This window comes from Tachypleus tridentatus, unplaced genomic scaffold, assembly GCF_004210375.1.
Source record: "Tachypleus tridentatus isolate NWPU-2018 unplaced genomic scaffold, ASM421037v1 Hic_cluster_2, whole genome shotgun sequence".
NCBI lineage: Eukaryota > Metazoa > Arthropoda > Merostomata > Xiphosura > Limulidae > Tachypleus > Tachypleus tridentatus.
The window spans coordinates 50,059,316-50,084,326 of record NW_027467782.1 but is presented as its reverse complement, the minus strand read 5'-3'; the positions used below and the strand labels follow the sequence as shown (position 1 = coordinate 50,084,326).

Genomic DNA, 25,011 nt, shown 5'->3' with positions numbered 1-25,011 from the left:
CCAGTTTACTAGATGCAGAACTATTACAGTTCTCTACTACAATTCTTCAACCAGCTTCAACAAAACGGCTTTTAAATACTAATTTATTACGTCAGATAATGAGTGTAACGCATGATAATACTTATAAAAACAGAGGTTCAATACAACTAATAAAATTAGTTTTATTTCATCAGTTCCTTCTGATTTAGTTTCTTCAACAGTAACAGAAGATAATCGTAAGTATATACATAAGTTTGACGCTAGAGCTCCAAACCAAATATTTAATGTCGTAGATAAAATAGCAGAGGCTAGCAAACCCTATAATAATTTTTTTTGTAATTCAAGACCTGTCTAATTTATTTCATATGATGGAGTTAAGTGAGACTGAAGTAAGAGTTTCGGAGAATTCAAGATTATATGGTATTATACATAATTCTATTACAAATCCTCTGCTGAGTATTGTTAATGATGACGTAAGTATTGGGAAAAGATTCTAGTGTTTCATCCAATCCTGAACCGTCTATCTACCAATCTTTCATGTTCTTAGAAGTGAGAAAGACGATTCTAGTGTTTCATCCAATCCAGAACCGTCTATCTACCAATCTTTCATATTCTTGGAAGTAGGGAAAACGATTTTAGTGTTTCATCCAATCCAGAACCGTCTATCTACAAATCTTTTATGTTCTCAGGAAGTAGGAAAACGATTCTAGTGTTTCATCCAATCCAGAACCGTCTATCTACCAATCTTTCATGTTCTTAGAAGTGAGAAAGACGATTCTAGTGTTTCATCCAATCCTGAACCGTCTATCTACCAGTCTTTCATATTTTAGGAAGTGAGGAAGATGATTCTAGAGGATCTTTCTTTACAAATGAATTTCACAAACTTATTCGTCCAACGTTTTCTGCTGTTTTAACACCTGATGAAGTGGATTACAGTAAAGATGATTCGTCAATAGATAAAATTAGTATTTTAGAAATGCTAGAGAAACAAACCTCTACAGTAAAGTTATACCGTGGACTACAGTCGAGCCACGTTAACAATCGAGATCCAACAAAATTCCCAGTAACTAATACTAATGACAATGACTCGCATGTTAATACAATGAACCCTTTTCGCTTGTTAAGTTTAAGATTTACAGAGGACGTGGATGACGGGTTAGATTCAGATATTGAACCAACAGAAAGTGACTCCATGCTACTTGGTCTTGACCGAGAAAAAACAAAACTTAAAACTGAGGAAGCACTTTTAGATATTTCTTCCTCTTCCAGCTACCTGTTCGAGGAACCATCTTCTCATGAAAGTTTATTTACTTTTCCTTCTGTTGGAGAAGATCCGACTGGCATCACTGCTCCCAGTTATTCTTCCACGTTGATGTCTAATATGAAACGTTTCAGCCATTTTCCAACTGAAAATTACCATCTTTTCTTAGGATCAGTAATATTTCATCTAATGCAGTCAGAACCATGTTGAAAAGTCCTTTACCCCTTAATATATTCAAGACAATAAGTACACCTTATGTCCAATCATCCCACGCCTTTGGACCAGAAATTCTTAATTCTCAGCTGGTTACACAAAAAAATGATTTTATACCAACAGCTCCAGTCACACGGTTGGCTCCTGTGTTTTATCTCAACTCACGACCCTCTCAAGTGAGCAATGCTAAAAAAGGTAAAGAACCGGAGGTAATAACTGAACCGACCAAGTTTTATTTCACCGTGACTCATTCTACAGGAAGATCTGGAATATCTAAAGAACGTGAACAAGGTGATTCCATCGTGCAAAATGACCACGTTGTCTCAGATTCCAAAATAGGAAATAAGAATACAACCGATGGAAATGTTTATAATTTTCGCTCAGAGCTTTCTGTTAGAGAGTCTGATGTAAAGTTCATTCACACCAATTCTGGAGAATCAATTCTTGAAACTAGATCAGAAACCAATCAATTTTTGTCACCACAAGATCTAGGACCAACGAAAAATCGAAATTATGAGGAGATTGTCACTGTTTATGGATCCGGAACATTGAGTGATGACACTACTAAACGAACAAGTAGATGGAGTTTTCCAACGGGCCGTCCATATGTTGTGCCAATAGATATTGAAGATGTTCGTCCTTTTGTTGGATCTGGACCTTCTGATGGCTTCATAGGGAACAACAACACTCCACGGTTTCCAAGTGGTAAAAGAGGACAGAATCATCAGACCAGACCAGGTGTGGAGCCACCTCTTCACAAGGCACCGTTCAGACCTCGGCCTCCGATAATCAGGTGAGATTTACCAAGGCTCTTACAAATGCATAAATAGAACAAAAATATAAGAAAACTAGAGTAAAGGTTTTTCTTTATAGAAAATTCTCACCAATTAACTGTTGAGATTGTTTTTTTACAAAAAAATATCTATCTAAAATATTTATCTTTTAATGTAGCGTTTTTCATAGGTTAGTGTTTCTTTATGTAAGCAAACTGTGTTTTGCATTTCTATGTTTACATATTTCAATTCCAAATATTTTTATTCTTAACTGTAGATCATTTTCTTTTAAAATGATTATTCATTTAATTTAGAGCAAAGTTATTCGAGGACTATTCGCACTAGCTATTCATAACTATTAAGTGATATACTGTATAAACATCACTCACTGTCAGTTGTTTGATTTATCCTTGTCAGTCTGAATCATTGGAGTTGATACTCACCATAATAACGTAAGGCGTGCGACTGTAATCCGAGGGTCGCGGGTTCGCGCCCGCGTCGCACTAAACATGCTCGCCCTCCCAGCCGTGGGGTGTATAATGTTACGGTCAATCCCACTATTCGTTGGTAAAGACTAGCCCAAGAGTTGGCGGTGGGTGGTGATGACTAGCTGCCTTCCCTCTAGTCTTACACTGCTAAATTAGGGACGGCTAGCACAGATAGGCCTCGAGTAGCTTTGTGCGAAATTTCCAAACAAACAAACGTAATCATGGCCTCAAAGTGCGAAGCGTGTATTTCTTTTGGTCGTAACGGGTTGTGAATCAGGAACACTCAATCCACTATATTATTGATTAGGTTGTGCCCTCACGTTTATTGTTATTATTTATACACGTTTCATGCCATTGTTTTAGTCACTTTAGAACCGTCAAAGAAAACATTCATGCGTAATAATTGTTTGAATACATTCATTGTGTAGTAATTGTTTTAATACATTCATTGTGTAGTAATTGTTTTAATACATTCATTGTGTAGTAATTGTCTGAATACATTCATTGTGTAATAATTGTTTGTTTAAATGGTTAACTCATGATTCATTAAACTGTTTTTTTTTCTCCTTGTCTGGTAAAGGTTTTAAATTAAGTTCGATAATTGAATAGATTTTACATTATATAATACTATAGTGGCCTGGCATGGCCAAGCGCGTAAGGCGTGCTACTCGTAATCTGAGGGTCGCGGGTTCCTGCCCGAGTCGCGCTAAACATGCTCGCCCTCCCAGCCGGGGGGCGTATAATGTGACGGTCAATCCCACTATTCGTTGGTAAAAGAGTAGCCCAAGAGTTGGCGGTGGGTGGTGATGACTAGCTGCCTTCCCCCTAGTCTTACACTGCTAAATTAGGGACGGCTAGCACAGATAGGCCTCGAGTAGCTTTGTGCGAAATTTCCAAACAAACAAACGTAATCATGGCCTCAAAGTGCGAAGCGTGTATTTCTTTGGTCGTAACAGGTTGTGAATCAGGAACACTCAATCCACTATATTATTGATTAGGTTGTGCCCTCACGTTTATTGTTATTATTTATACACGTTTCATGCCATTGTTTTAGTCACTTTTAGAACCGTCAAAGAAAACATTCATGCGTAATAATTGTTTGAATACATTCATTGTGTAGTAATTGTTTTAATACATTCATTGTGTAGTAATTGTTTTAATACATTCATTGTGTAGTAATTGTCTGAATACATTCATTGTGTAATAATTGTTTGTTTAAATGGTTAACTCATGATTCATTAAACTGTTTTTTTTTCCCTTGTCTGGTAAAGGTTTTAAATTAAGTTCGATAATTGAATAGATTTTACATTATAATACTATAGTGGCCTGGCATGGCCAAGCGCGTAAGGCGTGCTACTGTAATCCGAGGGTCGCGGGTTCCTGCCCGAGTCGCGCTAAACATGCTCGCCCTCCCAGCCGTGGGGCGTATAATGTGACGGTCAATCCCACTATTCGTTGGTAAAGAGTAGCCCAAGAGTTGGCGGTGGGTGGTGATGACTAGCTGCCTTCCCTCTAGTCTTACACTGCTAAATTAGGGACGGCTAGCACAGATAGGCCTCGAGTAGCTTTGTGCGAAATTTCCAAACAAACAAACGTAATCATGGCCTCAAAGTGCGAAGCGTGTATTTCTTTTGGTCGTAACAGGTTGTGAATCAGGAACACTCAATCCACTATATTATTGATTAGGTTGTGCCCTCACGTTTATTGTTATTATTTATACACGTTTCATGCCATTGTTTTAGTCACTTTTAGAACCGTCAAAGAAAACATTCATGCGTAATAATTGTTTGAATACATTCATTGTGTAGTAATTGTTTTAATACATTCATTGTGTAGTAATTGTTTTAATACATTCATTGTGTAGTAATTGTCTGAATACATTCATTGTGTAATAATTGTTTGTTTAAATGGTTAACTCATGATTCATTAAACTGTTTTTTTTTCTCCTTGTCTGGTAAAGGTTTTAAATTAAGTTCGATAATTGAATAGATTTTACATTATAATACTATAGTGGCCTGGCATGGCCAAGCGCGTAAGGCGTGCTACTCGTAATCCGAGGGTCGCGGGTTCCTGCCCGAGTCGCGCTAAACATGCTCGCCCTCCCAGCCGTGGGGCGTATAATGTGACGGTCAATCCCACTATTCGTTGGTAAAAGAGTAGCCCAAGAGTTGGCGGTGGGTGGTGATGACTAGCTGCCTTCCCTCTAGTCTTACACTGCTAAATTAGGGACGGCTAGCACAGATAGGCCTCGAGTAGCTTTGTGCGAAATTTCCAAACAAACAAACGTAATCATGGCCTCAAAGTGCGAAGCGTGTATTTCTTTTGGTCGTAACAGGTTGTGAATCAGAACACTCAATCCACTATATTATTGATTAGGTTGTGCCCTCACGTTTATTATTGTTATTATACACGTTTCATGCCATTGTTTTAGTCACTTTTAGAACCGTCAAAGAAAACATTCATGCGTAATAATTGTTTGAATACATTCATTGTGTAGTAATTGTTTTAATACATTCATTGTGTAGTAATTGTTTTAATACATTCATTGTGTAGTAATTGTCTGAATACATTCATTGTGTAATAATTGTTTGTTTAAATGGTTAACTCATGATTCATTAAACTGTTTTTTTTTCTCCTTGTCTGGTAAAGGTTTTAAATTAAGTTCGATAATTGAATAGATTTTACATTATAATACTATAGTGGCCTGGCATGGCCAAGCGCGTAAGGCGTGCTACTCGTAATCCGAGGGTCGCGGGTTCCTGCCCGAGTCGCGCTAAACATGCTCGCCCTCCCAGCCGTGGGGCGTATAATGTGACGGTCAATCCCACTATTCGTTGGTAAAAGAGTAGCCCAAGAGTTGGCGGTGGTGATGACTAGCTGCCTTCCCTCTAGTCTTACACTGCTAAATTAGGGACGGCTAGCACAGATAGGCCTCTGAGTAGCTTGAAAGAAATTTCCAAACAAACAAACGTAATCATGGCCTCAAGTGCGAAGCGTGTATTTCTTTTGGTCGTAACAGGTTGTGAATCAGGAACACTCAATCCACTATATTATTGATTAGGTTGTGCCCTCACGTTTATTGTTATTATTTATACACGTTTCATGCCATTGTTTTAGTCACTTTAGAACCGTCAAAGAAAACATTCATGCGTAATAATTGTTTGAATACATTCATTGTGTAGTAATTGTTTTAATACATTCATTGTGTAGTAATTGTTTTAATACATTCATTGTGTAGTAATTGTCTGAATACATTCATTGTGTAATAATTGTTTGTTTAAATGGTTAACTCATGATTCATTAAACTGTTTTTTTTTCTCCTTGTCTGGTAAAGGTTTTAAATTAAGTTCGATAATTGAATAGATTTTACATTATAATACTATAGTGGCCTGGCATGGCCAAGCGCGTAAGGCGTGCTACTCGTAATCCGAGGGTCGCGGGTTCCCGCCTGAGTCGCGCTAAACATGCTCGCCCTCCCAGCCGTGGGGGCGTATAATGTGACGGTCAATCCCACTATTCGTTGGTAAAAGAGTAGCCCAAGAGTTGGCGGTGGGTGGTGATGACTAGCTGCCTTCCCTCTAGTCTTACACTGCTAAATTAGGGACGGCTAACACAGATAGCCCTCGAGTAGCTTTGTGCGAAATTCCAAAACAAACAAAAAAAAACAAATTATACTATAATTTCAATAACGGAAGAATACTATTTATCGTCAAATATAAATAACGAACATATTTTTAAATGTTAACACTTAAAAAAAGTTATCAAAGTTATCCCCAAGAAACAAACTAATAGAACAAATCCAGATAATTTCCGCCCCATCAGTCTGTTAAGCTGCCTTGGCAAACTGATGGAGAGAATTATTCCAACCGTCTCCTCCATTTTTGCGAATCAAACAACATCCTTCCAGAATCTCAAAATGCCTCCAGAAAAAAATAGACAAACAACAGATCACCTCACACGACTCACCGAATCAATCTACAAAGCTTACAACAACAATCAAGTAACCATCGGGCTATTCCTAGATGTCAAAAAAGCATTCGACAGCGTTTGGCACAACGCCATCATATACAAACTAAATCACCTACAAATAAATCCCACGATAGTCAAATGGATTTCAAATTTTTAACCAATAGAACAGCACAAGTAAAAGTCAATAAAACCATATCCAAATTATTTAATATAACGGCAGGAGTGCCCCAAGGATCAGTCCTCTCTCCACTTCTATATAATTTTTGTCAGTGACATACCTTTTCCAAATCTAACATACACACACAATTCACAATACGCAGACGACATCGCAATCTGGAGCACCTCCAGAAACCCAGTAATGGCCATGTCTCGCGTACAAGAATCACTAAACAACGTCTCAACATGGAGCAACAAGTGGAGGGTCGTGTTAAATCCAACAAAAACACAAGCAATCACCTTCTATAGAAAACTTAAAAAGCAAAGAAAAAATCTAGAAAAAATAAAACTATCACTTGGAAACACAACCATTAACATGAGCAAAAACATCACATTCCTTGGCGTCACTTTCGACACAAAACTAACATGGAAAAAACACGTAAACAATATACACTCATCAATCAGAAAAAGGATTTCATATCTAAAGACTATAACTGGTAAACAATCGAAATGCGCACCGAACACCATTATACAAATATACAAGGCTTACATCGGTCCACTAATAGAGTACGGATGTCAAGTAACATACAATATGTCAAACAACACACTCCAAAAAATCCAAGTGCAACAAAACAGAATATTAAAATCCGCATTCAGTTTACCATCATTTACGCCAACAAATTATCTACACCAAATTAGTAATTTACCAACTATAAGAGATAGAATGACAGAACTTTCTCTCAAATATTATCTAAAAGCAGAAAATAGAAACAAACTAACGGCATCACTACACAAATTATCAAGTGCACCAACAAAATACATATCACCTTACAACATATTTCAAGAATCACAATCCACTCAACAAAGAATCTAAATAAATAAAATCCATGTTATTAATATGAATTCCTTTTTTCAGGTACAGGGCACACGACAGGCAAAACTTTCGGCGCCTGTCGTGAAAGTGGTTTTCAAGCGCTCCTGTTTCCCCACATCATCAAAATCTTCAGGCATTGGATTTCTAGATCCCAGCCCAGGCAACTTTTTTTGCCAGACCCTGAGTCGGGCCGTTTGATTTGATCTGGATTTGAATGAATTACATTCATGTTCACATCTGCCCAACTTTTTCCTTTCGGGACAGGTCCCGGCCTTTCTTTCCACTGCTGCCTTTGCCTTCATCCAAAGCAACATTTAGAGAGACATTCTCCACCCAAAAAGTCAAGAATAATAACGATAATTAATTTATTAAAATAATAATAAAAAAACAAACAAACCACCACTTAATCTTAATAACAATCAACGAAAGGGGACGAAGAGGAACTACAAAGTTCCTGAACATCCCAGTTGAGAGAGAACTCTGATTTCTCTCTCTAAACTGAACCCCTGCCACGGTAGTTTAGTTAGTTATCAAACCAAATTTTTTTGTTTATCGAATATTAAGCGATCACAAGTTTTAGGAGTTTTCTTGAAAAGTCCAATCTGGTATGGTCCTTGTTTTTCCAGGTAGTTTTCATGGTAGTAAAGAGTCAATTGCGTTTGTTTGAGTTAATAAATGAGAAAGTTTATAAGCCAGAAAAGAGTCACTGAGATTTGTTCTATTACTTAATGGCCTGGCGGTTAAGGCGCTCGACTCGCAATCTGAGGGCCGCGGTTTCAAGTCCAATTCATACGAGATACACTCGTCCTTTCAGCGGTGGGGCGTTATAATGTAAGATGCATCCCACTATTTGTTGCAAAAAAGTAGTCCAAGAGTTGACAGAGAGTGGTGATGACTAGCTGCCTTCCTTTAGTCTTACACTGCTAAATTAGGAATGGTTAGCGCAGATAGTCATCGTGCAGCTTAGCGCGAAATTCAAATCAAACGTTCTTTTACTAAATTATAAAGTTTACATCTTAGAAAGAAGCCATTACCGTTTGTTAGTTAATTAATGAGACAGTTACATGTCAGGCAGTATTGTAGTGGTATATTTAAACTAAGAATAGGCCTGGTGGGAAGGGTGCTCGATTCGCAATACCTGGGTTGCGGATTCTGAATCCCTGACCCACCAAATATGCTCACCCTTTTAGCGCGGGGGCGTTATAAAGTCACAGTAAATCTCACAATGCGTTGATAAAATAGTAGCCCAAGAGTTGCCGGTGAGTGATAATGTCTAATTGCCTTCCCTATAATCTTTCACTGCTAAAATAGGTACGGCAAGAAATAGGTAGCCCTCGCGTAGCTTGCGCGGAGTTCAAAAGAAACAAACAAACAAACCTTGTTTTCTCAGAACTTTAGGAGATAGTTTACACGTGAGTTTTAACCATCATACAATAAAGATATATAATAAATAAATGCACAAATATATTTGTTCATGTTTCAGGATTGATACTTGTATAATCGGCGATGCCTCGTCTTGTGACGTCACCCTGAATGAATGGTGTAAAACAGAACTTGGTATAAGTGCTTGTCACTGTCGGCCAGGCTATGCTAGACCTGGAGCACGAGGTCCTTGTACGCGTAAGGCTTTTCTGTTATTTTTTTTCATGTTACTGTGATAAATTAAGAAAATTATGGTTTCTTCGTAGGCATTTTGACACTATGAATAAAGTAATACCGTTAACTACTAGATTTAAATGAAACTTTTGTTTCTGTTTCCACGATGCTTCACTGGCAGTAAATACCGTGTTTTAACGGTAATGTGTGGTTTAGTATTTGTGGCTTAGCTCCAATAATTATTATCCCAATATTCTACTTTAACTACACCTACAGTGTAAAATATTCTTACAGTGGATTATATTCGTGATATTTGTCATTAATAAGAGCTTGTAAAAAACATTGATAGAATTGTTTATAACAATATGCCAACGTATTATTTTACAGCTGTTGTTTCTTTCCTGCTGGTGATGAAAGCTGATCGTCTTGATAACGATAACATGAAATTTAATCAACTTTATCACAACCCAAATTCACAGGAATTTCAGCTCTTGGAATATGAGGCTGAAAATGCTGTAAGTCTTGATTCAATAACCACTTATTGTGCATGAATGTAGAGTTTGCTTCATTTTATTTGTCGCTCGTGTTTAGTTTTAGATGGAAACTTTCTTCACTTTGTGTGCATGAATGTAGAGTTTGCTTCACTTTATTTGGGCTCGTGTTTAGTTTTAGATGGAAACTTTCTTCACTTTTTGTGCATGAATGTAGAGTTTGCTTCACTTTATTTGTCACTCGTGTTTAGTTTTAGATGGAAACTTTATAAACTTTTTGTGCATGAATGTAGAATTTGCTTTACTTTATTTGTAGCTCTGTTTAGTTTTAGATTACTTCAACTTTCTTCACTTTTGTACAAGAATGTAGAATTTGCTTCACTTTATTTGTAGCTCTGTTTAGTTTTAGATGGAAACTCTTTCTTCACTTTTGTACATGAATGTAGAATTTGCTTCACTTTATTTGTAGCTCTGTTTAGTTTTAGATGGAAACTTTCTTCACTTTTGTGCATGAATGTAGAGTTTGCTTCACTTTATTTGTCACCTCGTGTTTAGTTTTAGATGAAAACTTTCTTCACTTTTGTGCATGAATGTAGAGTTTGCTTCACTTTATTTGTCGCTCGTGTTTAGTTTTAAATGGAAACTTTCTTCACTTTGTGTGCATGAATGTAGAGTTTGCTTCACTTTATTTGTCACTGTGTTTAGTTTTAGATGGAAACTTTCTTCACTTTTGTACAAGAATGTAGAATTTGCTTCACTTTATTTGTAGCTCTGTTTAGTTTTAGATGGAAACTTTCTTTCACTTTTGTACAAGAATGTAGAATTTGCTTCACTTTATTTGTAGCTCTGTTTAGTTTTAGATGGAAACTTTCTTCACTTTTGTGCATGAATGTAGAGTTTGCTTCACTTTATTTGTCACTCGTGTTTAGTTTTAGATGAAAACTTTATAAACTCTTGTGCATGAATGTAGAGTTTGCTTCACTTTACTTGTCGCTCGTGTTTAGTTTTAGATGAAAACTTTCTTCAATTCAGGAATATTAGTTTTTTCCTTCGCCCCCGTCCTCGTCTGATGTTTTAAAATAATGTGAGGCTCGACATGGACAGGTGGGTTTCGGCGTTAGACTCGTAATCTGAGGGTCGTGAGTTCGAATCCCGGTCGCACCAAACATGCCCGCCCTTTCAGCCGTGGGGGCGTTATAATGTGACGGTCAATCCCACTATTCGTTAGTAAAACAGTAGCCCAAGAGTATGCGGTGGGTAGTATATGACTAACTTCTTTCCTCTAGTCTTGCACTGCTAAATTAGGGACGGCTAGCTCAGACAGCCTTTATGTAGCTTTGCGCGAAATTCAAAACAAATCCAGTTCCTTTCAGGAAACATTTCTGAAACCTGCCGATACAGTCACCTTTCACCAGTTTTCTTTGTGCAGAAATGATAGATTGTGTGATGGACGAGTGCACACCTTTGGAGGCCGTAGCTACCATGTTTCCTTTGGTCGTACCATCACTGCTTGTTCTCTCTACGTGACGCCTGGAAAGACCTACGATCAATCAGACTTTGTTGTTCTCGTTGAACAGTTGCTGTCTCCCTTTTTAAAACTGGGGTTATTTAATTTACATAATCCCCTCTGGGGAGGTATTGATATTGATGGGAGGGGTCGCTCCATAGAGCGTGCGCTCTCAGATCACCAACAAAACAAAACCTTCGTCCCCTCTAGTGAAAATTAATTTTAATTAAACTCAAATTGGACTACTTATAAGCGTATTAGGATTTTACTCTTGACTTCAGTTTTTCTCTGAGATGAACTCTCGCTGAAAGTTAGCAGTCACACACTGAATTATTAAAAGTTAATTTTATCTGTAGATATTTTATCTCGAGATGACAAAGTTGATAAGCTTGAGGTCTTGTAGCATTTCAGAGTTTAATTTTTTAAATTTATATCATTGGCTAATTCTATTTATTTTTTAAAATAATTTTAATAATTTGATGCAGTGTTCCCAACCGTAAAGTAATTTCATTGTTTTCATTACTGTTAGAAACAGTAAAACAGTGAAAGTGTTACTTAATATGGTTTATCTCTCTTTCTTGTACATTGATGAAAGTTATTGAATCTACGAACGATGTTTTTTTTTATTACTTTAGTTGAGCTCTTTGTTTCCATCTACTACTCTGGCCAAGGAATTTTTAGGGGTCAAAGTTAATACGTTCTATAATATCGGTGGTATTTTCTTGGTAAATGCTACTGTAAAACTTAAGGAAACTGAGGACTACTAAAAGGACTTCGGTGAAACAGCAGCTGAAAAACGAACTGAATAAAGTGATAAACCAAAAAACTGAAGACAGTCAGCTACATATAGAAGAACCTCTCAGTCCAGTTCCGTTGGTAGAAGGTATGAAAAACTTCATCACATCTACATTAGCCTTTGTGATTTAAAGATTTCCTACAAGAAGAAAAACTGTCTTCTGTTTTGAAATTTTATATAAAAACTATATGATATTATTCTACAATTATAAATTAACAAATTTTTAATAATTAGGTTATTATGTGTATTTACTTAAAATAACAAGTGAGATTACACAAATATTTCAACCTTTGACGAGGGGACGAAGAGGAACCACAACGTTCCTGAACACCCAGTTGGAGAGAGAATTCTTACGATTCTCTCTCTCTAAACTAAACCCTTGACACGTTAGTTTGCGTTTGCGTTTTACAAATATTTGTGTGTATGTATATAGCTAATGTGTATTATTTAACAGTTCGCGTGAAACCATGCACATCTAATGTGTATGTGTTTAACACAGCATGCTAAATCATACAGTAATTGTGTTTACGTATCTAATACAGTATCTTAAACCATACAGTAATTGTGTGCATGTTTTTAACACGTGTCCTCGTGTGAATATGTTTTATAGTACATTTATTAAAGTGTTAAACTGTATATTTCTCAGATTTCGATGAATGTGCTGATATAGATACAAATGATTGTTCCAAGAATGGTTACTGTGTAAATGAGCTTGGCTCATTCCAGTGTCATTGTAAACCTGGATTTTCAGACAAGTTTAAAAATGACCGATGGAAGGCAGGACGACATTGCCAAGGTATGTAATTAGTCTTATATCAGCTTTGTTTCAAATTGTTTAAACATGTTGATTATTAATTTACAAAGAAAACTTGAAGACTGATATTAATATTAGAACATAAAGGTTTCTCCTTATCTATATCTAGCTTGTTCGTCAGAGTTCTGTAACAACCATGGAGTGTGTGTCGTCAGAAAAGGAACCGCTGTTTGCAAGTAAGTCCCAATATAAATATATCACTGTTGCTACAATCAGAGTTAAATTGTACCAATATATCACTGTTGCTACAGTCAGAGTTACATTGTACAAATATATCACTGTTGCTAGAGTCAATTTCTTAGCATTAATATATCACGTTTGCTAGAGTCAGTTCCTTAGTATTAATATATCACTGTTGCTACAGTCAGTTCCTCCTGGTATTAATATATCACTGTTGCTACAGTCAGTTCCTTGGTATTAATATATCACTGTTGCTACAGTCAGTTCCTTGGTATTAATATATCACTGTTGCTACAGTCAGTTCCTTGGTATTAATATATCACTGTTTACAGTCAGTTCCTTAGTATTAATATATCACTGTTGCTACAGTCAGAGTTACATTGTACAAATATATCACTGTTGCTGGAGTCAGTTCCTTAGTATTAATATATCATGTTTGCTACAGTCAGTTCCTTAGTATTAATATATCACTGTTACTAGAGTCAATTTCTTAGTATTAATATATCACTGTTTGCTAGAGTCAGTTCCTTAGTATTAATATATCACTGTTGCTACAGTCAGAGTTAAATTGTACCAATATATCACTGTTGTGCAGTCAGAGTTACATTGTACCAATATATCACTGTTGCTACATGCTACAGAGTTACATTATACCTGTTGCTATCGTAATCAGTCCCTGGGCAATATATCACGTTTTTTGCTAGAGTCAGTTCCTTAGTATTAATATATCACTGTTGCTACAGTCAGTTCCTTGTGCGCTTAATATATCACTCATTGCTACAGTCAGTTCCTTGGTATTAATATATCACTGTTGCTACAGTCAGTTCCTTAAATATTAATATATCACTGCCTTGCTACAGTCCCAGTTCCTTGGTATTAATATATCACTGCTTTCAGTCAGAGTACAGTCATTGTACAAATATATCACTGTTGCTGGAGTCAGTTCCTTAGTATTAATATATCACTGTTGCTAGAGTCAATTTCTTAGTATTAATATATCACTGTTGCTAGAGTCAATTTCTTAGTATTAATATATCACGTTTGCTAGAGTCAGTTCCTTAGTATTAATACATCACTGTTGCTAGAGTCAGTTCCTTAGTATTAATATATCCACTGTTGCTGCCATATTCAGTTCCTTAGTATTAATATATCACTGTTTGCTACAGTCAGTTCCTTAGTATTAATATATCACTGTTGCTGCAGTCAGTTCCTTGGTATTAATATATCACTGTTGCTGCAGTCAGTTCCTTGGTATTAATATATCACTGTTGCTTTGAGTCAGTTCCTTGGTATTAATATATCACTGTTGCTACAGTCAGTTCCTTGGTATTAATATATCACTGTTGCTACAGTCAGTTCCTTGGTATTAATATATCACTGTTGCTACAGCAGAGTTCCTTAGTATTAATATATCACTGTTGCTACAGTCAGCACACATTGTACTGTGTTCTGGTTGCACTGTTGCTGGAGTCAGTTCCTTGTATTAATATATCACTGTTGCTAGAGTCAATTTCTTAGTATTAATATATCACTGTTTGCTAGAGTCAGTTCCTTAGTATTAATATATCACGGTTGCTAGAGTCAGTTCCTTAGTATTAATATATCACTGTTTGCTAGCAGTCAGGTTCCTTAGTATTAATATATCACTGCCAGCGCGCAGTCAGTTCCTTGGTATTAATATATCACTGTTGCTACAGTCAGTTCCTTGGTATTAATCATATCAGTTGCTACAGTCAGTTCCTTAGTATTAATATATCACTGTTGCTACAGTTCAGAAGTTACATTGTACAAATATAATCACTGTTGCTGCCAGTCAGTTCCTTAGTATTAATATATCATGTTTGCTACAGTCAGTTCCTTAGTATTAATATATCACTGTTGCTAGAGTCATTTCTTAGTATTAATATATCACGTTTGCTAGAGTCAGTTCCTAGTAGTATTGAATATGTCACTGTTGCCTAGAGTCAGTTCCTTAGTATTAATATATCACTGTTGCTAGAGTCAGTTCCTTAGTATTAATATATCACTGTTGCTAGAGTCAGTTCCTTAGTATTAATATATCACTGTTGCTACAGTCAGTTCCTTGGTATTAATATATCACTGTTGCTACAGTCAGTTCCTTAGTATTAATATATCACTGTTGCTACCAGTCAGTTCCTTAGTATTAATATATCACTGTTGCTACAGTCAGAGTTACATTGTACAAATATATCACTGTTGCTGGAGTCAGTTCCTTAGTATTAATATATCATGTTTTGCTACAGTCAGTTCCTTAGTATTAATATATCACTGTTGCTAGAGTCAATTTTTTGTATTAATATATCACTGTTGCTAGAGTCAATTTCTTAGTATTAATATATCACCTTTGCTGCAGAGTCAGTTCCTTATAGTATTAATATATCACTGTTGCTAGAGTCAGTTCCTTAGTATTAATATATCACTGTTGCTACAGTCAGTTCCTTAGTATTAATATATCACTGTTGCTACAGTCAGAGTTACATTGTACAAATATATCACTGTTGCTGGAGTCAGTTCCTTAGTATTAATATATCACTGTTGCTACAGTCAGTTCCTTAGTATTAATATATCACTGTTGCTAGAGTCAATTTTTTTAGTAATATATCACTGTTGCTAGAGTCAATTTCTTAGTATTAATATATCACTGTTGCTAGAGTCAATTTCTTAGTATTAATATATCACCTTGCTAGAGTCAGTTCCTTGGTATTAATATATCACTGTTGCTACAGTCAGTTCCTTATTAATATATCACTGTTGCTACAGTCAGTTCCTTAGTATTAATATATCACTGTTGCTACAGTCAGTTCCTTAGTATTAATATATCACTGTTGCTACAGTCAGTTCCTCAGTAATATATCACGTTTGCTACAGTCAGTTCCTCAGTATTAATATATCACGTTTGTCACAGTTCCTCAGTATTAATATATCACTGTTGCTAGAGTCAGTTCCTTAGTATTGATATATCACTGTTGCTAGAGTCAGTTCCTTAGTATTGATATATCACTGTTGCTAGAGTCAGTTCCTTAGATATATCACTGTTGCTAGAGTCAGTTCCTTAGTATTAATATATCACTGTTGCTAGAGTCAGTTCCTTAGTATTGATATATCACTGTTGCTAGAGACAGAGCCACTACCAGTAAAAGTGGGTTTTCTCGGGTTATTCATTGGATCTGTTGATCTCAGCCCTGAAAAGAGGCCCATCTTTAAGTACCTAAACTTTTGTAAACTGTAGTCATGTGTGTTAACTGTGCTGGCTTTGCATCTTCTTGCTGTGACCACAACTACACCAGTAGATATTTTCTAGAGACTGTGAGCTGCAGCTTCTCGTCTGAATTTTCACACGCCTACCGTCTCGCAGCTTCGACTGACGCGCTTCAAAGAGATAATAAACCTGTTAACATTGCAAAGTAATTCAGTACCACGACTCTAATTCAGTAAATAAGTGTTACTCCAGTTAATAAGTTTCAATTTATCTGCTAAATTAACTCTAGCCGCGTGTGGGGTGAAGAGAAACAAGTTTCTGACCGCCCCAGGTTATTTTTCGCTCCCCATTCGGGGGAACAAAACAATATTTTAACTAAAATACCTACCAAGAAATAACAGTCCGAACCACTTGGTATGAATATATCAGTGTTGGTATAGTCAGTTCCTTAGTATTAATATATCACTGTTGCAGAGAGTCAGTAATCCCATCGGTGTGGATTCCTGTACGTGATGAGGGACCTCCCAGGAAGGTTCTGTTCTATCAGTTTATCTCGTCTGAGATCTAAACATTCACCCACGTGTTTGCTGTGCGTGGTGAGCCGTGAAGAAGGAAGGAGAGGATCCTGGTGGTTGAGGGGTCCAAGACACCATTTTGGCCTTGAATTCCTGTAGACGGGAGGCCTTGATGTGGCTGCCTAGGATCAATCGGCTGGTCCACTTGGGCTAGAATCAACCAAGTGCCAGTGTTGGATGTTCTAAACAGATGTTGTGGACATTGTATCTGTTTGGGTATAATAATTACAAAACTCTGGCATTGCTGCAGTGTCCTTGTAGTGCGTCCCTCGTAGAGCTCCATGGTAGGTGAGGTCAGTTGGCGCCAAACATTATTTTTATTATGGATCTCCCAAATAAAATCTTAAGTAAAATAGTGAAACAAACAGCGCATAGGTAAACGACCACGTCTTGAAGATTTTGAGCAGTAATATTCAACATCTGTAACACCTGTACCTCATTCCTCTCTCAGACAAATCTTTAGAGCAAACGTCTTCCTTTTTTGTTCAGAAGGAACTAGAGTTGGGGATATTGAGGTTACACCCCATGCTACTTTGAATTCGTCACAAGGAGTTATTGTTAAGAGGCATTTGAAGAACATCCCCGAGTTGGAGATTCTCACTGGTTTCTCCACCCAAGGAGTTTCTGTAGTGAGGCGTATCTCCACTCGCAAAGATAAAATTATGTTTCCGACCAATGTCCTTATTTTAACATATACATTATGGCGTCCGCCTGTCACTATCAAGCCAGGTTATCTTAATTGCAAGGTACGACCATACATTCCAAACCCTCCCAGATGTTTTCAGTATGAGCTGTTTGGTCACTCAAAAACATCATGTTGTGGTTCCTTGACGTGTGCTCGTTGCGGTGACAAGGACCACAATGCCTATGAATGTGAAACAGACCCTCATTGCGTAAATTGCAATGGTTCTCATCCATCTTACTTTCGTTCTTGCCCCTAAATGTTTGGAAGAAAGAGAAGTGCAGCGTTTGAAGACGATTCAAATCTTTACTTATCCTGAGGCTCGAAAGTTGCTGTCCACCACTTCATATCGGACATATGCTGCACTTCATTCCACTACTACAGTGGGAGTGCAGACGGATCTCTGTGTCTCCAAAAAAATCGTTTTCAAAACAAATGAAAATTCTTTTGACCTCCATGGTTAAAAAAGTTGATAAATCAACAACACCCATCTTTGTCCTTAACATACATTCCAACAAATCCCAAGATCCATATCCAGGTACTTGGATCTTCGTCTTCTGCCCCAAGATGCAAAACGATTATTCGTTCACGTCCTCGGTCGCTAGAATCCTCTTCCAACGACTAAGACCTGCCCAATTGATCTAGGGCAGGATCAACAGACCTCCCTCAAAGAAAAAAATACGTGGTCGTAAACAGATGGGCTCTCCACCCAATTCGCCTACACATAAATAAAAATGCCTACTTTGATACAATGGAACTGTCGAGGTTTATGTTCTAATCTGGATGATATCAAAATACTGATTGCTTTCTGTCATCCTGTATGTCTTTCCTTACAGGCGACCTGGCATGTCCAGATGTGGTTAAGGCACTCAACTCATAATCCGAGGATCGCGGGTTCGGATCTCCGTCACGCGAAACATGCTCGCCCTTTCAGCAGTGGGGCATTTAACTGTGACAGTCAATCCCACTATTTATTGGTAAAAGAGTAGCCCAAGAGTTTGCAGTGGGCGGTGATGACTAGCTGTTTTCCCTCTAGACTTATACTGCTAAATTAGAGACGGCTAGCGCAGATAGCCCTCATGTAGCTTTGCACGAAATTCAAAACAAATCAAATTCCTTAGAGGAAACATTTCTGAAACCTGTCAATACAGTCACCGTTCACTAGTTTTCTTTGTACAGAAATGACAGACTGTGTGATGGACGAGTGCATGGAGGGGTGGCACTATTGTTTGATCAACATGTGCTCACACGCCTTTGAGGCCGTAATCATCCATGTTTCCTTTGGTCGTACCATCACTGTTTGCTCTCTCTACCTGTCGCCTGGAGAGACTTACGATCAATCAGACTTTGGTGCTCTCATTGAACAGTTGCTGTCTCCCTTTTTAACCTGGAATACTTTAATGGACATTATCCCCTCTGGGGAAGTTCTGATATTGATGGGAGGGTACGCTCTTTAGGTCATATGTTCTATGATCACAACTTTTCTCTTTTCAATACTGGCTGTTCTACATACTTACCTGCTCCTAGTCAATCCTTTACTGCTATTGATCTCTCAATTTGCTTCCCTTCACTATTCTTCCTTTTTGTTTGGAGGGTTAACAATAATCCACGAGGCAGTGATTATTTTTCTATAATGTTGAGAGAGACTGGCCGTGGTCGATTCCACCCGACCCGCGTGCACCGATGAAAGCCGTATCGAGCAAACTAGTCCTCTTTACTGCTTTCGCAAAACTTCATCCTGCCATCGTCTGTAAGCCATCAATAGACGACTGTGTAGCAGCATAACTGATTGTATTATACAAGCAGCTGCTCAGTGTATTCCTAACCTTGACACGCTTTCCACTATATCCTCATCCGTGGTGGAATCTTGCCTGCCACATGGCATGGAAGGCTAAAATGAGCCTGGGATACTTTTCGTAGGTATTCCACACTCTCGAACCATATCGCCTTCTAGCAGACCCATGCACCTACTTTGTGAGTAGGACGTCAAAGCCAGAAGGAATCTTGGATTAAATTCACAACCAGCATATCTTCTACCACCAGTTCCAAAGTCATATGGGGCAAGATTTGAAAGGTTAGTGAACAATATAATTCTGTTCCTCTCGATCTTGATGACCAGGGAAGTGGTACCCAGAGCATCGATAATACTCTAGATGAAAGCTTTTGACGGGTATCTAGTACTTTGTTTCATCCTCCACCTTCTTAGCCATCAAGACTCAGGCAGAGTGTTCACCCCTTTCCTTTTGAGCTGATTGTCTCTATGACTATAATCACACCTTTACACTGGTGGAACTCAAATTGGCCCTTCTTTGGTCTGGCAGTACATCGGTCGGACCTGATGGTGTACGCTACGAGATGCTGCATCATCTATCTCATGCTTCTCTTGTTATTCTTCTGATCGTTTTTAACCGAACATAGCAGGAGAATGTTCTTCCTGGCCAGGCTATTGTACTACCTTTCTATAAGCCTGGGAAGGATCCCAAGATTTATTCAAACTGTCGTCAAATTGCTTTGATGAGCTGTCTTTGTAAGACCTTAGAGAGATGGTTAATGCTCGTCTTGTTTGGTTCCTCGAATCAAGTAACCTCTCATCCACCCAGTGTTGGTTCCGACGACAGCGCTCCACCATGGACCATTCGATTCTACTTGAAACATCCATCAGAGAAGACTTTCTCAAACAACAACATCTTGTATCAATATTCTTTGACATTGAGAAGACTTATGACACAACATGGAGAAGTGGCATTTTGTGAGACCTCCATTTATATGGGTTACGTGGTCATTTGCCCATATTTATTAAAATTTTTAATGGATAGGCGATTTCAAGTTCGTATGGATTCGATAATTTCCCGTTTTTTTCTACAGGAACTTGGAGTCCCTCGTGGCTGTGTTTTCAGTGTCATACTTTTCAGTATAAAAATTAATGCCATCACTGAACAACTCCCTCTTACTGTTGCAAACATGCTTGCCCCTTTCAGCCATAAGAGCGTTATAATGTGACGGTCAATTCCACTATTCGTGGGTAAAAGAGTAGCTCAAGAGTTGGCAGGTAGTGATAACTAGCTGCCTTCCTCTAGTCTTACACCCTAAATTAGGACAGTTAGCGCAGATAGCCCTCGCTTTGCACTAAATTAAAAAACAAACAGAGTCAAAGCTACATAGTATAAATATATCAGTTTTGCTAAAGTCAGAGTCACTTAGTACAAATATATCACTGTTGCTCGAGTCAGTTTCTAAATATATCACTATTGCTTGAGTGAATTTCTTAGTATATCACTGTTCCTAGAATGAATTACTTAGTATAAGTATATCAGTGTTGCTTGAGTCAGTCACTTGGTGTAAATATATCAGTGTTGCTTGAGTCAGTCACTTGGTGTAAATATATCACTGTTGCTTGAGTCAGTCCCTAAGTGTAAATATATCAGTGTTGTTTGAGTCAGTCACTTGTGTAAATATATCACTGTTACTAGAGTCAGAGTCACCTAGTGTAAATATATCACTGTTGCCTGAGTCAGTCACCGTGTAAATATATCACTGTTGCTTGAGTCAGTCACTTGGTGTAAATATATCACTGTTGCTTGAGTCAGTCACTTGGTGTAAATATATCAGTTGCTAGAGGCAGTCACTTAGTGTAAAATATATCACTGTTGCTAGAGTAAGTCACTTAGTGTAAATATATCACTGTTGCTAGAGTCAGTCACTTAGTGTAAATATATCACTGTTGCTAGAGTCAGTCACTTAGTGTAAATATATCACTGTTGCAGAGTCAGTCACTTGGTGTAAATATATCACTGTTGCTTTGTCAGTCACTTAGTGTAAATATATCACTGTTGCTAGAGTCAGGGCCACTTGAGTAAATCTCTGGTTTTAAAATTGAATTCATAGAAAGTAAATGATTCAGTTGTTTTGATACTAAATCACTAGTCACTTTGTGACGAGGAACTGATTTATAGAAAAGAAGCCAACCTTTGTCATTATTAACTGATTCATAGAAAAAACTTAACCTTTGTCATTAGGAATTGATCTATAGAAAACAAGCAAACCTTGGTTCTTAGGACTTGGTTCATTGAAAACAAGCCATCCTTTGTTCTTAGAACTTGGTTCATTGAAAACAAGCCAACCTTGATTCGTAGGACTTGGTTCATTGAAAACAAGCCATCCTTGTTCTTAGGACTTGGTTCATTGAAAACAAGCCAACCTTGTTCTTAGGACTTGGTTCATTAAAAACAAGCCATCCTTTGTTCTTAGGAATTCACTCATAGATTGTGTTCCTTCATGAAACTCCTTATCTAGATGATTTTATTTTTATTTGTTTTAGATGCTCGGACAATTATATGGGTACCCACTGTGAGATTGACAGAGAGGGTAAGTTATTATTTTTCTTTTTCCAAGCTTTTTACCCTTATTACTATTACTATATACTTATTTTTATATACATAAACTCAAAACTTGTTTACCATTATTACTGTCACTATATACTTATTTTTATATACATAAAACTCAAAGCTTGTTTACCATTATTACTATCATTATATAAACATAACCCTCAAAGCTTGCTTAACATTATTACTATTATACACTCATTTTCATACCCATAACCTTCAATGCTTGATTACCATTACTACTGTTATTATGTACTTATTTTCACAGTCATAACTCTCAAAACTAATTTTGTCATCATTATTATGAGATGTTTTATTTACCATGGTAGCAAATCATCATATTTCCATGGTTACTGTATTAAAAATGAACAAAAATATAGTCCAAAACTGTTAATAACTTACTTCCTGAAACAATAGTGATAAACAATTCATTATTACACTGTTTCTAGTGATATTATCTAGATGAATAACCAAACCTTCAGAAACATCACAGAATCATTTATTGAAGGATACATTACTCAATAACAATGTATCAACATTTGTTGACTAGACATTAGCCAAACTATGCTAGGTTATCCAAGATAAACAAAACATAGTAGCCTGTCTACAAGATATATCTAAACATGTCTTCATGATTCGTGCCCAGAAGGTACAGAAAAAAAAGACAAACAGTTTCACTTTCTCATGTGAAAGCAACTTCACTAAAATTCCATATCTTATGACCAAGTGAGTGTTTTATTTCTTATATTATGTCATGTTAAAACAATTATTTACTCTAAATAATAATTTCGAGTATTATGTGCCAATCTTGGATCATCCATTACTACTGTAACCATCACAATGTTAAACCACCTTGTTTCTTTACAGTATTAAGTGTTGTTCTCAGATCAAGTATCACTACTATAGCCATCATCATCTTTTCATGTTAAACCACCTTATGTGTCTTTAGATAATTAGGTGTTGTTCTGAGACCATCCATCACTACTGTAGCCATCATCATGTTAAACCACCTTGTTTCTTTACAGTTCTTCTATAGATGTTCTCAGATCATCCATTGCTACTGAAGCCTGCATCATGTTAAACCTTGTGTTTTTTTACAATACTAGGTGTTGTTCTCAGACCATCCATCCTACTGTATCCACCATTATCTTTACATGTTAAACAACCTTTGTTTCTTCCCAGTATTAGGTGTTGTTCTCCAGACCATCCATCGCTACTGTATCCACCATTATCTTTACATCATGTTAAACAACTTTGTTTTCTTTTTTTTTCCCAGTATTAGGTGTTCTCTAATCCACGCCATCATCATCATTGTAGCACTGATCTGCCTGTATATCTGGAAGTAGGTATTTTATTTCTGTAAATTTAAACAATCTGAAAACACCCACATATAAACAATGAACAACTTCATTCTATAGAATAAAGTATTTGTTTATAGAGAAATGAAAGTATTGTTGTATCTCATTTCAAATCTTTATGATCGCCTGGCATGGCCAGGTGGGTTAAGGCATGTGACTCGTAATCTGAGGGTCATGGGTTCAGATCCCCACCATGCCAAACATGCTCGCTTCAGCCGTGTTATAATGATATGGTCAATCCACTATTCGTTGGTAAAAGAGTAAAGAGGTGGGTGGGTGGTGATGACTAGCTGCCCCTCTAGTCTTACACTGCTAAATTAGAGACAGCTGGTGCAGATAGCCCCAGCTTTGTGCAAAATTCAAAACAAACCAAACCAAATCTTTATGTTTTATTCATAAGTTTATCACATAAACTGTACACCAAACTGAAGAATTATTTAAATACATATTGTTGTATTGAAGTAAGAGGTAAAAGTCCATAAAGAATTTAACTTAATTATGGTACTGAGTTTAATAAAGTGGAACTTCCCAAAGAAATGAATTTGAGTTCAATAAATTTTGTAGTCTTTCAGTTAATGAAAATTTCTTGAAAAAGCATCAATATTGAAGATAATAATTGAATATCTTTAGAAAATAACTTCAATAAGGTTTATTTTCTAATGAAGTTGAGAAACCTGAAAGATTATATGTTTTTATTCCATAAAAAAATGAGGAAAGGATGGGAACTTCTCGTTCATCTAGGTCAGATTTATAATTATGGCAACAAAAGTAGCACTCAAGAAGATCCAATGGGCTATCAGTAGAAGATCGACTGAGGTGGCATCAAATCACTGATAGTTGGACATGTATACGAGGTGACTCAAACCATACTAAGTCTTCCAGAAACTAAGATAGAGATGTTAACATTTTCTTTAAAATACTCTCAGTAATAATCAGATTTACTGAATTTCTGACAATTTGTTACTTGAAGCCAAGTACTCAGGAAAATACATAAGAAGATATTGTGTTCTTTAAAGATTTATGTAAACCGATATTACTACTCATTAAAATTATTTGTTGTCGATATACATTAACTAATATTTATCCAAACTCTTTTGTTTTTCTCAGCCTCATCATGCAGTCAAACAGTTAAGGACATCAGTTTCTCCATCAACACCATGTATACAGCACCATCTGTCTCACTGAAAACCACCAAAGTGCCGTTAAGACCTAGTTCAAGAGCTCTCACTTGGTAAAATAAACGTCTCCTACTTATTTGCTTCAGCTAAAATGTATGATTAGAAGAACTAGACAATTTTATTGAACTGTCAAAGTTTTCACTGATAATCATAATTGAATAATTTTATTGAACTGTCTCAAAGCTACTGATAATCATAATGTAATTTATTGAACTGTCTCTTTCACTGATAATCATAATTTTGAATAATTCTATTGAACTGTCTCAAAGTTTTCACTGATAATCATAATTGAATAATTTTATTGAACTGTCCAAAGTTTTCACTGATAATCATAATTGAATAATTCTATTGAACTGTCTCAAAGTTTTCACTGATAATCATAATTGAATAATTTTATTGAACTGTCTCAAAGTTTTCACTGATAATCATAATTGAACTATTCTCAAAGTTTTCACTGATAATCATAATTGAATAATTTTATTGAACTGTCTCAAAGTTTTCACTGATAATAACATAAAT

At 36.7% G+C, this 25,011-nt stretch overlaps 1 protein-coding gene across 1 annotated transcript; it reads left to right on the top strand.

Moving 5' to 3' along the window:
- Positions 1-347: 347 nt before the first annotated feature.
- Positions 348-13,161, top strand: LOC143242313 (uncharacterized). Its single transcript, XM_076485674.1, has 8 exons — positions 348-357; positions 810-1,334; positions 1,436-2,246; positions 9,197-9,333; positions 9,697-9,824; positions 11,943-12,190; positions 12,750-12,899; positions 13,027-13,161. Exons 1-6 carry the CDS (start codon positions 348-350, stop codon positions 12,072-12,074), a joined length of 1,743 nt encoding a protein of 580 aa, XP_076341789.1. The 3' UTR covers positions 12,075-12,190; positions 12,750-12,899; positions 13,027-13,161.
- The last annotated feature ends 11,850 nt before the right edge of the window (positions 13,162-25,011 follow it).

Excerpts from the sequence above, each read along its gene's own strand:
- LOC143242313 (XM_076485674.1), top strand. Across the intron at positions 9,334-9,696 it reads AGCACGAGGTCCTTGTACGC|CTGTTGTTTCTTTCCTGCTG; the intron begins GTAAGGCTTTTC and ends ATTATTTTACAG. Across the intron at positions 9,825-11,942 it reads AATATGAGGCTGAAAATGCT|TTGAGCTCTTTGTTTCCATC; the intron begins GTAAGTCTTGAT and ends TTATTACTTTAG.